The sequence below is a fragment of the Lepisma saccharinum genome, chromosome 16 (genome assembly GCF_977018435.1).
Source record: "Lepisma saccharinum chromosome 16, izLepSacc3.1, whole genome shotgun sequence".
Taxonomy (NCBI): Eukaryota; Metazoa; Arthropoda; class Insecta; order Zygentoma; family Lepismatidae; genus Lepisma; species Lepisma saccharinum.
In genome coordinates, this window is record NC_139244.1 from 41,915,585 (window position 1) to 41,931,552 (window position 15,968).

The 15,968-nt window shown below is 39.2% G+C and overlaps 1 protein-coding gene across 2 annotated transcripts in view; it reads right to left on the reverse strand.

Moving 5' to 3' along the window:
• Positions 1-4,488: 4,488 nt before the first annotated feature.
• LOC146000434 (uncharacterized) overlaps positions 4,489-15,968 on the reverse strand; it is a 127,885-nt gene continuing 116,405 nt past the window's right edge. For both annotated transcript variants that reach the window (XM_083138057.1, XM_083138056.1), the window contains one exon: positions 4,489-5,710. In XM_083138057.1, coding sequence (XP_082994183.1) covers positions 4,580-5,710 — 1,131 coding nt within the window. In that variant the 3' untranslated portion in view covers positions 4,489-4,579. The remainder of the gene's footprint in view (positions 5,711-15,968) is intronic.

A 15,968-nucleotide genomic window follows, 5' to 3' on the forward strand; every position in this document is an offset into this window, starting at 1 on the left:
ATTGTTTTATGCAATAAAACAAAATGCCAAGCAAGCTGCTGACAACCTCTGCATAGGATACAAGTAGCCATGGACAATTTGCCAGTCAATACTTGTGCATCCCACTGTATGAGTACTTGATTCCATTTAGATAATTCTTGGGTCTGAAAATTAGTTGCTTTCCTGCTATTATTTGCCTTGCACTGAATAGCTGTGAGGAATAGCTCCTTTCATTACTGTTCAACAGGATTTGGCGAGTGATATGGACTCTTCTCCTATACCAAATCTCCCTAGTTTTATACCTTAAGGTTAAATATTGCCATTAAGTACTCTTTGGAATAGAAATTGTTATTATAATCATTCTTGTTGGAACTTGGCATAAAATGTATTATCCCAACTCACTTGTCACAAGTGCAAAGTGCCCTTCATTTTGTTATCAGGATCTAGTTTCTTATCTGCAAGCTAACACTCACATCAAAATTACGATAGCCTACAGGATAAAAATTTGAAGATTCAACAGGTATTGAATAACAAATAATATAGGTTATGGATGAAACTGAACTTAATCGGTATCAGCCGATATAGGCATATCGGTAAAATTACAAATTATTTTACTGATCCGATATATCTATAAATATCTTAAAATTTAGTGCTATATTGTGCCATTTTGCTATAATTTTTATGGGTATAAACCAGTGGCGGTGCTACATAAAGGGCAACTAGGGCACTGCCCCACAACAATTTTAACATAAAAAGTTCATCTGAAGAGACGATCGGTATATACGCGTAAATATTTTTTTTGTTTTTTTCCTCAACCCCTACGTTGCTGCAACCAGACTTACAGGGCATGCACCCTGTGCGAGGTTAATATATTTCTCCGTCCTGTTGGAGAGAGTCCAATTTCGGCTCTGCCCTGGAGACGTGACGTCACTGACTGATCCAAACATTTACAGCATAGGCAAGGGACGGTCCCCTCACAATGGAAAAGCGCAAAATTCGTAGCCGTCTCTGGGCAGTAAACGAGGTGCCCTGCCCATTCATGTTTGCCTCGTTCAGTGTTTCCAACGCTTGGTAGGCAGTTCATTCGTTCTTCCAGCCTGCAGCAATAAAATAGAAAAAAATCCCTCGAATGCTTTTTTTCGCGCTTGTTCCGGCGACCTGAAAAGTTGACAACACTTTTTATTGCACAAACTAGTCCCTCGTATTTTCAAAAAGATCCTCCTTTCCTCTTTTCTTCCCATTGTAATACGGATTTGGATTTGAGTTAGTGTGTGAGTTTGCGTTGCGTTCCGTCTGTGCGTATTGGTCGCTTATGAAATAATTAGTTTTTCGCGATTTTATAGTTACTGTACGTGTTTATTTATTTGTGTAATTGTGTCTGTGTTCCAGCAACTTGACATGCAGAATATCTTCGTAAGTATAAACGAACTTTTTGGGGGTACATGGCCAAAGTAAAGTGTTGTAACTGAACTTAACGCTGCATCATCTTCCTACTTAGTCATTGATATTAGTGGATACTTGGTGAATATGACATTGAATCATGTAGAAACTTTAATATCTACGCCTTTCAATTCATTGACAATGGAAGAGAAACTTCAGTGTAACATTTTCCTAATCATTCCAGTATCTACCCAAAGTTTAGTTACTGCAAGCAACGTTAGTATTCGAGGTTTTTTTTTTATTCATGTATTTTTGTTCCATATGTTGCTGATTTTTCGTATTCCTACGTAGTGAGTATTTAATGCTCTTTGGAGAGATATCTTGATCAGAATGTTAATTTACTTACTCCATATCAAGGAACTCCCCTCAAAAACCTTAAAGAGGAATAGAGGCTAACTGGCCCCCTCCCCACCCAAAAGAAAAATGTGCCCTGCCTGACTGAAAAGGCACGCGCCGCCCCTGGTATAAACACATAATCTCTATTCCATACTTTTTGTAAAGTAAATGTCTAAATATGCAGTTTCTTTTCCATTGCAGAAGTTGGGTTTATCTGGTAACATACATTTATTAACCAGGTCAGTGAACCATCTGGAATTTTATATTATTGATTGAGTTAGTGTTTTAAGTTCACTTTATGCACAGTAAGGCTAATCGGAACTGGACTTACAGTTTAAATTGGAGGAATTTTATATCAGATCAGTAGAATATCGGTTATCAGTATTGGTAAATTTAACATCGGTACTTTATTGGTATCGGCCAAAATTTCATATCAACCCATCCCAAATCAGGTAATGAAATATTTTCAACACTGGGATTAGAAATCGACATTTGGATATCTAATCCTTGATTTTGGGAGTTTGTATATTGGATCCAGGATTTGAGACACTGTTCAGGATTTAGATTCGAGGCTAATAATTTGATGTGAGTGAAACTAGATATGTAAAAAAAAAAAAAAGAAAGAAAGGCCTCTCAGTACCCATGCACATTGGACGATCATCTCATGATCTCTTCACTGAATGTTCTGGGTTAAAGTTAAAAACACTAAGTTGCTGACCCAAGGCAGTTTATTAAGATAAAAAACACTTAACAGGTAACGTTTCAACCCTGTATCAGGGTCTTCCTCAGACGAAGAACTAAACTAAAATGATGAAATATAGTACACACAGAAAGATTACATACACATAGCAGGGTCAGTAGCCACACAACAACAAATCAATTTGACAGTCCTTATCTAGGAAGATTTCTCCAAAGGAATTAAACATATCACCTCTTGACAGTTGACTAATGGGTCTACCACACTGACAGGTGATTGACAGGTCAAGATTAGCAAGTCTGGAACCAAATGTTTACCATTCCCCCACCCCTCCTGCCTCTTTGGATATGGATGAATACCTCCTCCTCTGGCCGTCTTCTTTGCTCTTCTTCCTTCCTTGTTCATACTTCTTTTTCCCTCATTCCTTTTCTTCATCCTTTCAACTTTCTCTAACACACTCTTCCATTCCTTGTTTATCTTGAGCCCTCCATTCCAATTCATGATGTCTTCTCCTTTTTTTCTATTTCTTTGGCCTCCTTCCATTTTCTCACTAGTTCTCTCTTCTCTTTTCCTATTCGCCCAGCCGAATCCCATTCAACTTCATGTCCCGTTTCTCTAGTATGTTTGAATATGGCATCCCTGTTTCTCTTCAATCTCACATCATCCATGTGTTGCTTTAACCTGTCTTTAAGTCTCTTCTTCATTTCCCCTATATATACACTTTCACATCCTCCGCACTTCACCTCGTAGATAACCCCTTCCTCTCTCTTTTCTTCCTTCTTCTTGCTGGCTATACTTAAAACAGTGCATCCTCCCTTCCTGTAAGTTCTTATACCCACTTTCCTCAGTACTTTGCATATCTTCTCTGTGGCATCGCCAATACTTCTTATAGCAAACCAACTCTCTTTTTCTTTCTTCTCTTCCAGTCCTCTCTCTTTTATCTCTTTCCTTCTTCTGTTGATGTTGTGTCTGTCTTTCTTTTCATAACCATTCTCTTCTAGTTGTTCCCACAGGCTATTAATCTTTGTTTCTTCTTCCCCTTTCTCTGTGCATATCTTCTTTATTCGGTCTTCCATGTTCCTTATAAAATTACATTTAGTTCCATCACCCACTTCACTTCTTTTGTGGCAGAACACTCCTGCCGAACACTTCTTTTGATACCATGTAGCCACAATCCCAGAAGACCAGAGGAGGAGGAGGTATTCATCCATATCCAAAAAGGCAGGAGGGGTGGGTGAATGGTAAACAGGCAGTTCTAGACTCTTGCTAATCTTGACCTGTCAATCACCTGTCAGGAGGTAATATGTTTAATTCCTTTGGAGAAATCTTCGTAGATAAGGTCTGTCAACTTGATTTGTTGTTGTGTGGCTACTGACCCTGCTATGTGTATGTAATCTTTCTGTGTGTAGTATATTTCATCATTTTAGTTTAGTTCTTCATCTGAGGAAGACCCTGATACAGGGTTGAAACATTACCTGTTAAGTGTTTTTTATCTTAATAAACTGCCTTGGTCAGCAACTTAGTGTTTTTAATATGGAAACAAGGCTTAATCATATAACAATTGGGTTAAAGTTGTGGTATGGATATTGGTGTTCCTTTATGAATATCCATCAGTTCCTCTAATTATCATGATTAGTCAAAATTCGAGTAAAAGTGACATAAAATACGAAAAACACAAATGAAGAGCTCGGAAGTAAAACATGGTGACAGTTTCGTCATTATTGAGTTGCAAAGTAAAAAGAGCCATCCTTCAATTTACACGTGTAATTGCTATGTCATGCAATTTGCATTGGACTCATTGAACCTTTCTGAAATTGGTAAACACAACACAAAAACAATTTATCTACAGTATAGATTCTAATAACCTTCCTGCTTAAGAAACTCAATAACAATCAAAATGTTACTTAGCATGTTTTACCGCCAAGCCCTTCAAATATAAATAAAGTACATAGTAATACTGATAACTCATTTATTTTAGGAAGCAGTAACATAAAAATTGCTTCTTTATTCTTTCTATTAATAAAAGATGTGCTTCCTCATGAATTGCAAGTCTAGGCTTCATTGCACTAGGTAGTTATTTATATCTTAATCCCATCTTATGCAGAGGCCAAGTTTAAATGAAGCATGCTATTCAGCTGCTATGTATATCTTCTCCAGAGCTACTTTCCCCATTTCGCTGTGAAAATATGGAGGAATATAGTGGGTCCTCAATGCAAGTTTATTTCTATATTCTTCATCCTTTTCCTTCAGAAATTGTGTACGCCACACAGCAAGCCTTGCATCATGAGATGGCCTTCGCTGCCTTTCAGCTGGCTTTGGAGGTTGACGTGAATACTTATACCAATCTATAAGGAATTTGATATCTCCTGTCTCAATCTTTTTCTTTACATTCTCGCTGACAGTCTCTTCTTCCTTATGCTCCAAAAGATAAATTTGGAAGTCTGTATACAACAGCTTCCTTGACATGCGTATGTATCTATCAAATCCTTGATAGAGAGAAATGAGAAATTCCCTTTTCAAGTCTATAATTTGTTGGAAACATCGGACAAGAAGTATGTTCGGCAGAAGAACCTCGATGGGCCACTCTTTTGGTGGAATGCTCTTTGGGAAGGGACTCAGCCACGAAAATGACTTCTTTGTCTCTTCTTTTGTTCCAGCTTTTCTTCCCAAAGGTGTTTCTGAGTGCTGATAATTCATTAACCACTTTTCAGAGCAAGTTTTCGTGACTGGTTGAAATACTGTTCTTAGGGTGAACATTTCATTAGATGGATCATCCCTTTCATGCACAGCAGATTCTGCTTTGTGCTTTATGCTGTAAAGGAACTCCCGGACGTAATTGTCATGCAAAAATTCCATTCCTTTAAGATTCCGCTTAAGTACAAAGTAGCGTTTAGTAAGCGAAGGATTCTGATGTATACAGAATGCACTTGGATGGCAGTTGATGTGATCCCATAACGGTTCCTGCAGTATTTCTGGGCTCGCTTCATCATCTTCATCAGTGGTTGACTTCTGGAGATCGCATGTTCCATCATAATTCACTGTGAATATGTTGCTCAGTGTATCAACGATTGTGCACAGGGAACCTTGGTGAGCACTTGAAATAAATGCCGTGAAATCCAAAACCGTTCTTGACACAGAGTTGCATTCTTTGCAGGGATAGGCTAGAAAAGTCACATTCTTTTCACTTATGTGCAAGGTGGCACCTTCATCTGCTTGTACTCTGTACTCACCTGATGGAGTAACGGTGATGGACGTGTCCTGTGAACAAAACAGAAAATATTTTCGGCATCACAAGAATATTGAACTAGTTCAAATAGAATGCTTAAATGTTTACATTAGGAATGGGACAGATTAATCAGTACTCTATTGGTATCGGCCGATTTAGGCATATTGGTGTATCAGTAAAATTACTGATTATTTTACCGATCTGATATATCTATAAATATCTTATAATTTAGTGCAAAATTCTGCCATTTTGTTATAATTTATATGGATAATCTCCATGACCTACTTTTTAAAAAAGTAAATGTCTAAATATGCAAACGTCTTTTGCACTGAAGTCACCTGGAAACAAACATTTATTAAGGAGGTCAAGCAACTATTCAGGTTCTTCAAGGAGCATTTGAAATTTTATATCAGATCGGTAGAATATTGGTTATTGTATCAGTAAATTTATATCAGTACTTTATCGATATCAGCCAAAATTTCATATCGGCCCATCCCTAATTTAAATTTATAAATACATTCTAAACTATTACAAATTAGTACAAATTGTTACTATGTTCAAGTACCAGAATTGGAACGAATCCAAAAGATTATCAGCATCAGTGCAAATTAGTTTTGATCTCAATACAAAGTTCAAATAAATGTCTAACATATTTATATAGGAGAAAATGTGAGCCAGTCACATACATGAATTAAGGAGGTGAACGATTCATTCTGATATGGCATAGGATATTGTATCAGACCAATATAATATTAGGCATCTGTAAATTTTATATTGGCATCAAGAAAAAATTCACATCAGTCAAATGTTTGAAATTTATTCTATTGCTGCTCTCCTACTATTTGGTGCGTGCAATTTTTTTTCATTACAAAAAGAGTGACCAACTTCAGCCACATGAAGTTCACATGTGCAATTTATTACATTCATCGCACATTTTTTTAATACAATGATTACAAGGAGCCAAATGAAAGGTGGCTGAAAATTTACATGGGTGCTTGCGTAAGTATCCTAGAAACATGTTACTTGATTTGTGTTTTATTATTTTGCTTCACTTTTCTGCTACATTTGGCTGATGTCAAAGATGAAGATGAGTGATAATTATATTAAATTGAAGAAGGAACAATCACGAAGAACACCCAAACCCAGGAACTTCAGTGGTGAGACAAAAAGGTGGACCACTTAACATGCTCAGCCCCAGAATCCATGTTACTTAAGATAAATACATAAAGCTCCTGAACAGAAAGAAGAAATATTAAACAACTGGTTATTACGAAAAATGACAACCGGTACTCCGATTAGGGAGTACTCTAAGTTGAAGAATGAGCATTTTCATTATCCATAAGAAACACATGTATGAAGAAATATTTAACAAACTTTATCTTTTCATGACGTTTATCTTCACTTTATCTACTTCAATAATCAGCTTAAAGATCTACTTAAAACTGCAACATGAAGAGAAATGCATAAACTAGTACTTAACACATTGGGGTCTCACAATGGGCATAGCCCGCAGTGCACTTAAAGTCAATGTGGATGAACGACGGGCTTAGCCCATCCTGAGGTATGCAATCGCTTTGCCGATTGAACTACAGGCTATGTTCGTACTTAGTCTCATGTGCGTGTTCATTCAAGCCCCTCTGTTGAAATTCCGACCACTAGGTGATTCATGTGCTATTTTTATCTCGCACCTGCGACTATTTGTGTTCGGGTTGATGTACGTTGCATTGTTTAGAATGGCGTCGTTAGATCCAGACTGCATAGCCGAAATTCTGCATGAGGATTCTGCCTCAGAGTTTGATGTTAGCGACGATTATGATGATACAGATGAATTTGAAGATTTGGAAGGTATGTTCTATTTGTAATAATTAATTGTTGACAATATAAACAGTGTTGCAAACTCTAGTATTTTATGAATGAAGTGAGAAGAGGTATTTTTTTCGGGTCTATTCATCTTGCATCTTGCTTCATTCTCCTACATGCACTGATGTATTTTTAGTTTTTCCATTTATTATTTTGTATAGTGTATGTCAAATGAAAATTTATTTTATTTATTTAGTTTATTTACTTATTTGTTTAATTTTTACAGATGACACAGAACCAACTGATACATCGTCTGGTCCTGTCCTGCAGCCACTTTTTCATACAAAAGCTAATTACCTGTAATTTGTAATTATTTTTTGTTATGTGCACGTAAGAAGTATTCTTACGCAAGATTCAAAAGATATATTGATAGTTTATGTAGTTAATTATTGAAATTTCCAGATTACAAACTTAAAATATCTCTATATTAACATTTGTTACGATGTTGTACTTTTTTTTCACAAAACATTGCTGAAAAAAATATTCAAAAATGTCTGAAAATGAAAATAAAATTTAACAAATTTTTGTTAATTGAAGAGAGGAAGTTTTGTATATTTAAGAAATGTGCGGTAGATAAAAACAAATTAAAAATATTTTTTCTATGATTTTTTGAAAAACAACCAAAAACCGCAGTCCAGAGGTAAAAATGCTGTATTATGAGGCCAGACCCGAATGTGTTAAGTGTTCTCCCTCTATTTCCTTCTTAATTCTCCTGTGCATTTTGACAGAATTAAAATCAATCTGCATCCTAGGTGAACATGTAGCTTATCCCCTTAAGAGAAGTTTCCCATTCATTCTGCCAAAACAAATGCCCTGAATTTTCCAGGTCTTCTCATTTTCTATTTCAGCGATTCTCAACCTTTTTCTGTCCGGAACCCACCTTGAAGGATATTACACTTCATGGGACCCATAAGCATGGGTGCCAGCAGAATTACTTGTAAGGGTGTGCACCCAGTTTATATAATCATATTTTTGCTAACATCGAGTACTTTAAAGAGCCCTCTTGCACGAATAACAGAAATGTAGAGTTTAGACTACTTACAACACGGGTTGAATTTAAATTGTTAAAACAATATATCTTAGTAATAAAAATGTAATAAGTTTTTAAGACACAGTAAATAAATTTGAGCCCGACTTTGCGACCCACCAAACGCCCCCTCGGGACTCAGCAGTGGGTCGTGCCCCATAGGTTGAGAAACGATGTTCTATTTTTTTCGGTTACTTTAACTCTATTTACAGTATATTTTAGAGTGGAAATAGGAAAACACTTGTTCCAGTTGCAGGAAACATTCTCATGTTTAAGTATTTCTCTTTACATACAAACATTACATTACTGAACTACCGATTCAGTCTTGGTTTTATGACCAATCAGCATTGGTCATACATGCCCACACACAAATAACCACAAGCCAACCTAAGTACAAGGGCCATTAGGTTGGCATCAGGGAAAGCTTGTGAGAGCTATTCTCCCAGAAATTTATACCCCCCAACCCCAATTAGGATCATGGTTCATGTTTAATAACCAGTTGTCACTCATGGGAGGGGTAGAAATGCTTTATTTATAAAGAACCAACCATTGTTAGGCTAACAGTAGCCATTTTGGAGAACAAAAACCATGTGCTCCAAATCACATGTTTACTAAATCTTTTATTCCTTACTGAAAATCAGAGATAACACTCACCCACAGGTAAAATAATGCCTAATTTATTAAAATTAAACTCATTTGCAATTATCTGGCATAACTAAGCCAGAAAAGCTGAAATAACACTTTTGTTTATGCTTCTTAAGCAATTGATAACTCTGCCATCTGGCGGGAGAAAGTGGCAACTCTCCCAAAGACAAGGAAAGATCTCAAAAGACTCCAGCTGGCCAATGAGAAGCCGCCAAGGCTGTGACGTCACAGAGGGGACTTTTCAGATGGCCTAGTGTGTTCTGAGCTTGCTAGTCAAGCTCACTTGGATTACAGACCCACCTGAGAGCAGGTCAGCTTGGAAGTTGCTGGTGAAATTCAGTGTGTGAATGGCCACATGTGCCAGCAACAAAGGATACATGAAGGGAAAAGGGATCTAAGGTCCTGTTACAGGAAACACAGGCCTAAGTGTGTGTGACCAAGTGGGATATTGTGTCCACAAGTGCATTTAAGGATCCCAGTGGAAATTCAGCAAAATAGCGAGTTTTGTGTCCCTCATCCCATGTGGAAATCCAAACCACATGGTCGGCAGGACTGACGCCATAGAAGCATCCAGAGGATATCAGTGAATATCCAAGTTGTCCTTAGCCATCCTTCCCAGAAAAGCCAGGAAAATTCATTTATCACCCCCCAAAGCCTTTGTTACACCAAGAAAGCACATAATCATAATTTTTTAGTGTGGTATATCACAAATTTGTCCATGTGTCGGGATGTGGCGATAAAGAGTGAAAAAGTGTGGGTAAAGCCCCAGGTTTGATTGATCTAGTATGAAAACGGCTGATATGTAAGTACAAAATCTTTTGTATATCTTTTTTTTGGTGTCTTGTACAGTGAAGTGCTCATGTTTGGTGGTAGCTATGCCACAAGTGATGTTCTTTTCCATGAATAAATATGTCGTTTAAAGGTGTCTGACCTTCTATCATTTTAGTGAATCATAAGCCTATTAAGCCCTCCTCTAGTTACCGATTATTAAAGTTAGGCTAAAGTTCGTCTGTTGCTTAACAGATATCTCAGGGGATATCTGTTACTATACGGAACACCACACGTGGAATAGGGTCTGCGTGTGGCCGCGTAAAGCGTGGTTTTCTTTTGTTTTTGCTGTTTTTGATTTATTATATATTTAAAGTTAACCTTTTGTAAAACCAACTTTAAAGCAATATAATATACCACCCGTAAAAAGCAATCATCATTTCATCTCCCCTCATACGAGATTATGAGACTCAGAGGTAGCAGATTCACTACAATGGATACAAGGTCAAAGTCACTAGAACGGCCAGCCGGCCATATGTCATCCCCCAGTGGTAGTGGAGACTCCCAACTAGCCTTAATTATTGCCATGCTCAAAGACCAAGGGCAAAAGCTTGATAGTCAAGGGCAAAAAATTGATAGTCAGGGACAAAAGCTTGATAGTCAAGGGCAAAAAATTGATAGTCAGGGACAAAAGCTTGACAGTCAGGGAAGGGAGATCATTCAGGCATCAGCAGAGATGCATAGGAAACTGGAGGCTGTTCGTATGGAGTTCCAGGCCAGACTGGACTCCATCCACAACGTAACGACAAAAACGTCCGAAGCATTGGTTCGGTCGGTATCATCAAATACCGACAGGATCAGTAACGTAGAAATCAGATGTAACGAGCTGGAAAAACAGGTCAATAGGGACTATGTCCAGCTATCTGAACAAGTTAGTGAATTGAGGGAAATAGTGCAAGGGGTAAATGGCACAGACAACCAGACCACCGTAGCACAACTCCTAGGCAGGTTAGATGCTCTGGAGAACACTTGCAGGGAAATTGCCCGCAGTGATAGTGCCATCGCCATAGAAGATAGAATTCTTGAGCGATTGAGGAGGGAGATGCAGAACTGTATGGTTGAAGAACCTAGTTCGCACAATATCATCTCCGAGGGTCAGAGTGTTCCGCAGCCCACCCTTCCGCTATCAGCCAATAGTGAGGAGGGTCAGGCAACCGAACAGGCTAAAGATAGTGCAGCCCTCACGAAAATTTTGGCGTGCCTAGAGGGGTTGGAGAGGTACATTACTAAATCACCTGCTCCGGTAAACCCATGCACCAAGCCAAGTCCTCACCCAAGTAAAGAGTCTGCCGTCGGAACCACCAACCACTTGCACAAAATTCCCGAAGTCACTAGCAGAGGTCCAATGTCAGATCATAGTAGTGGGTATTCCTCCCCCCAAAGGTACCATGTTTCACATAACTTCTCGGAATCCTCATCCGGAGGTTCGGACACAGAATTCCGAAGCCAACGGAAAAGGAAAAACCGAAGAAGGCGTGAAAGTGCACCCAGGGTTAGGTTCTCAGACCTAAAACAACTGCCCACGTTTAGCGGTCAGGGAAATAATCTGGCCTCTGATTTCCTACAAGAATTTGAGAGGGATCTTGATCTTCTAGAAATAGATCTGGAAGATGCCCTTAAAATAGTGTCGTATAGTCTGCGGGACGAGGCACGCCAGTGGTTCGAAAGGAACGAACACAAGTTCCGATCGTACGTGAACTTTAGGAAACAGTTCCTGAAGTACTTTCAAGGTGATGGGTGGAGGGCTTCCTCATTATCGAAAGCCCTTAATGGCAAATATAACCCTAACCTACATAGATCAATGCATAAATATTTTTGGAAACAGGTGAAGATGTTTAGACTGGCCTTACCAGAAATTGCAGACCACCAGATTTTTACGCATGTCATCCAACAGCTGCCACGTAGCTTAAGGGATCAGCTGGTCCTAGCCCCCTTTACCTCTTTACAGGCAGTGGCCAATTCCATACTCAGGTATGAAAGTGTACAGGCACCACAAAACCCTGAGAGGGATAGCACAAGGCATGCACGACTTCCATATGGGAGAACCACCCCTCACGTCAACCAGACGTTCGTGAGTCGTGGGAAGGATGACACCAGTGGTCCATTAGATCCCGATAAAGCATACAGTAACCAGTATAGGCGTAGGGATAAGAATAGGTTTAAGGAACCCATCAGCGGGAAAAAAGGTAAAGGACCAAGAAGGGGTATAGAACCCCAGGGTAGGAGTTCGTTAAGACCTCTCGGGTCCACAGAGCATATAGCTGAGGTGCATTCCGAAAGCCACAGTCAGGGAAACTAGATAGGCAACGTCCTGAAGTGGGGAGGGGCGATGCCGAACCTAGATTAAGCCCACCATGTTCAGCCCAGTGTAATCATCATCCAATCATTAAGGCTCATCAAGCCATTGGAGATTCAATGTTCTCTAGGCTAGCTCAAAAGAAGTTTGGTTACCCAGTCCAAAGGGACTATGACGGTAGATACCATGTAGGGCTATGTAAGTCGGGACAATCCTCTAGCCAGCTGCTCAGTGAACTCCGTCGTACTAAAAGTGTGCACGATAAAGTAGTGTTGATGATTGCAACAAATGACATGCTCCGAGGGGAAGACAGCGACCGAGTGCTGCGGAACCTCGAGTGCATAGTAGGGGTTCTTAAGAGGAAAGGTGCCAAGAAGATAATCATTCTGACACCTCCACCAATTCCCAGACTAGCTAAGGAAAATAGAGCTAAGTTCTGGGCAGGGTATGATTCTCTCCTAGGTAAAATTACCTCACTGGAGAACAAAGGTAATATAAGAGTGCTTGATGTTACTTCCAAGTTTACTCACCAGGGTCAAGAATTAAATATGTCCTTATTTGAGGAAACCATGGGGTATGGCAGTTACAAAAGGCCTGACCTGGTTCACCTCAGCCCCAGGGGCATGGACGTGATTCTCAAGGCGTTAGATGAGGTACAGTGGTTTACCCAGCAACAGCCAGAGACCAACAAACGTCAGTCACCTCAACAATGGGAGGATGTAGACGCCATAATGCCATACACCCCACCGACGGGAAACTAGCCAACGCTGCTCTCGTAGGGGGTGATGGTGGCGAAGGTGAAGTAAAACCCCCCAGATTAGTAAATGTATCATTCCTTAACTTAGACGACTATGAGTCCATAGAAAAGGAACTGGTTAGGGATAATTGTAACAGTGCAGTACCCATTAATAATTTGTATTAGTCAAGTAACATGTAATATTTTTAATGTTATACATTGTGTCAATGGGAGAAATATAAGTAACCAACATGTAAATAACATGAAGCTATGGAGATGTAGTCCCAAAGCATACAACCTGTACATCGACAAGCTCAAACTATTACATCCCGATTTAGCATCCAAAGTGCCTCAAAAATGCTAAGCAAAGTTGTGGATGGGGTTCAGCTCTGTCTGAATACAGAACAACCATTGTAAATAGTATATGGGACCTATATTTCATTTTTGTGCATTTTATATACTGTCAATGTTCTAATATATCTTATATTTAGAGTATCTTGCATTTATGTTGTCCTATTTGAGGGTAGGGTAAGAAATGTATCTCAGAGCTAAAAAATGCCAAAACAAAATTAGTACACATCTCCACTACCACCATGTTTGAGTAGGCCAAAGGTAAATGTCGACACAACCAAGGTACAGCCAAAGCCAAACATGGGAATTCACCACCAACACAGCCAGATTGTGTAAGTAACGGGGCAAGTGATAGTGTGCAGTGACCCATCACAAGTGTGCCACCATCCCAAAACACACAGGCTTAGGGGTGAAGAGCGATACATCGCAAGCAAGATGTTGGGAACTATCCACCATGCCCACTGAGGCACAGGAAGCATGGGGAGTATCCGAATAGTGGTTGTCACCCCCCAAGATTACCGAGCGGAAAGTAACAACCATGAAAACCAGGACATACCCATAGTGCGCATAGACAAGTGATATCCGAACCTACGTATAAAGAAAGTTAATGTGTGTATGCAGACTTAAATACAGTGTTCAAGGGCTTCTTTTTATAAATGTGTCTCTTTGGGACTAAGTGCTGAAAGGGTAGATTAATCCATCCCCTTCAAGGCAAAGAGAACAAACAGTGTTACAAATTACGTACGGTGACCGAAGTATCTTATATATATATGTATGTACATCTATATAAATTCTTTATCATAATGGGTAGTCAGGACTCAAGACACCCAAGAACTTTAATAGGAATGGAATAGGAGGCAGAAACGCTGTCCGCAATGTATTACAAATATTTTTAATATGTATATTTCCAAGAGTGCATCAATGTAGATGTATATGTCAAGTATGGTAATTTTCAACATGTCTATTACAGGAGTATGTTAATGTCAACATGCCACATCATTTCAAGTGTTTCTTTTAACAACATATGTGTAATTTAATTTTATATAGCCGTGAATGTTTATTTTTGTGCGTGTTTGCATAATAGTGTATAAGGTTAGTGAGGGTAAAGAAAAACGAATCGCTTCTCGAATCCTTTTTCTTTTTCCCGAGGGGCCGGGATATGTATGACCAATCAGCATTGGGCATACATGCCCACACACAAATAACCACAAGCCAACCTAAGTACAAGGGCCATTAGGTTGGCATCAGGGAAAGCTTGTGAGAGCTATTCTCCCAGAAATTTATACCCCCCAACCCCAATTAGGATCATGGTTCATGTTTAATAACCAGTTGTCACTCATGGGAGGGGTAGAAATGCTTTATTTATAAAGAACCAACCATTGTTAGGCTAACAGTAGCCATTTTGGAGAACAAAAACCATGTGCTCCAAATCACATGTTTACTAAATCTTTTATTCCTTACTGAAAATCAGAGATAACACTCACCCACAGGTAAAATAATGCCTAATTTATTAAAATTAAACTCATTTGCAATTATCTGGCATAACTAAGCCAGAAAAGCTGAAATAACACTTTTGTTTATGCTTCTTAAGCAATTGATAACTCTGCCATCTGGCGGGAGAAAGTGGCAACTCTCCCAAAGACAAGGAAAGATCTCAAAAGACTCCAGCTGGCCAATGAGAAGCCGCCAAGGCTGTGACGTCACAGAGGGGACTTTTCAGATGGCCTAGTGTGTTCTGAGCTTGCTAGTCAAGCTCACTTGGATTACAGACCCACCTGAGAGCAGGTCAGCTTGGAAGTTGCTGGTGAAATTCAGTGTGTGAATGGCCACATGTGCCAGCAACAAAGGATACATGAAGGGAAAAGGGATCTAAGGTCCTGTTACAGGAAACACAGGCCTAAGTGTGTGTGACCAAGTGGGATATTGTGTCCACAAGTGCATTTAAGGATCCCAGTGGAAATTCAGCAAAATAGCGAGTTTTGTGTCCCTCATCCCATGTGGAAATCCAAACCACATGGTCGGCAGGACTGACGCCATAGAAGCATCCAGAGGATATCAGTGAATATCCAAGTTGTCCTTAGCCATCCTTCCCAGAAAAGCCAGGAAAATTCATTTATCACCCCCCAAAGCCTTTGTTACACCAAGAAAGCACATAATCATAATTTTTTAGTGTGGTATATCACAAATTTGTCCATGTGTCGGGATGTGGCGATAAAGAGTGAAAAAGTGTGGGTAAAGCCCCAGGTTTGATTGATCTAGTATGAAAACGGCTGATATGTAATTACAAAATCTTTTGTATATCTTTTTTTTGGTGTCTTGTACAGTGAAGTGCTCATGTTTGGTGGTAGCTATGCCACAAGTGATGTTCTTTTCCATGAATAAATATGTCGTTTAAAGGTGTCTGACCTTCTATCATTTTAGTGAATCATAAGCCTATTAAGCCCTCCTCTAGTTACCGATTATTAAAGTTAGGCTAAAGTTCGTCTGTTGCTTAACAGATATCTCAGGGGATATCTGTTACTATACGGAACACCACACGTGGAATAG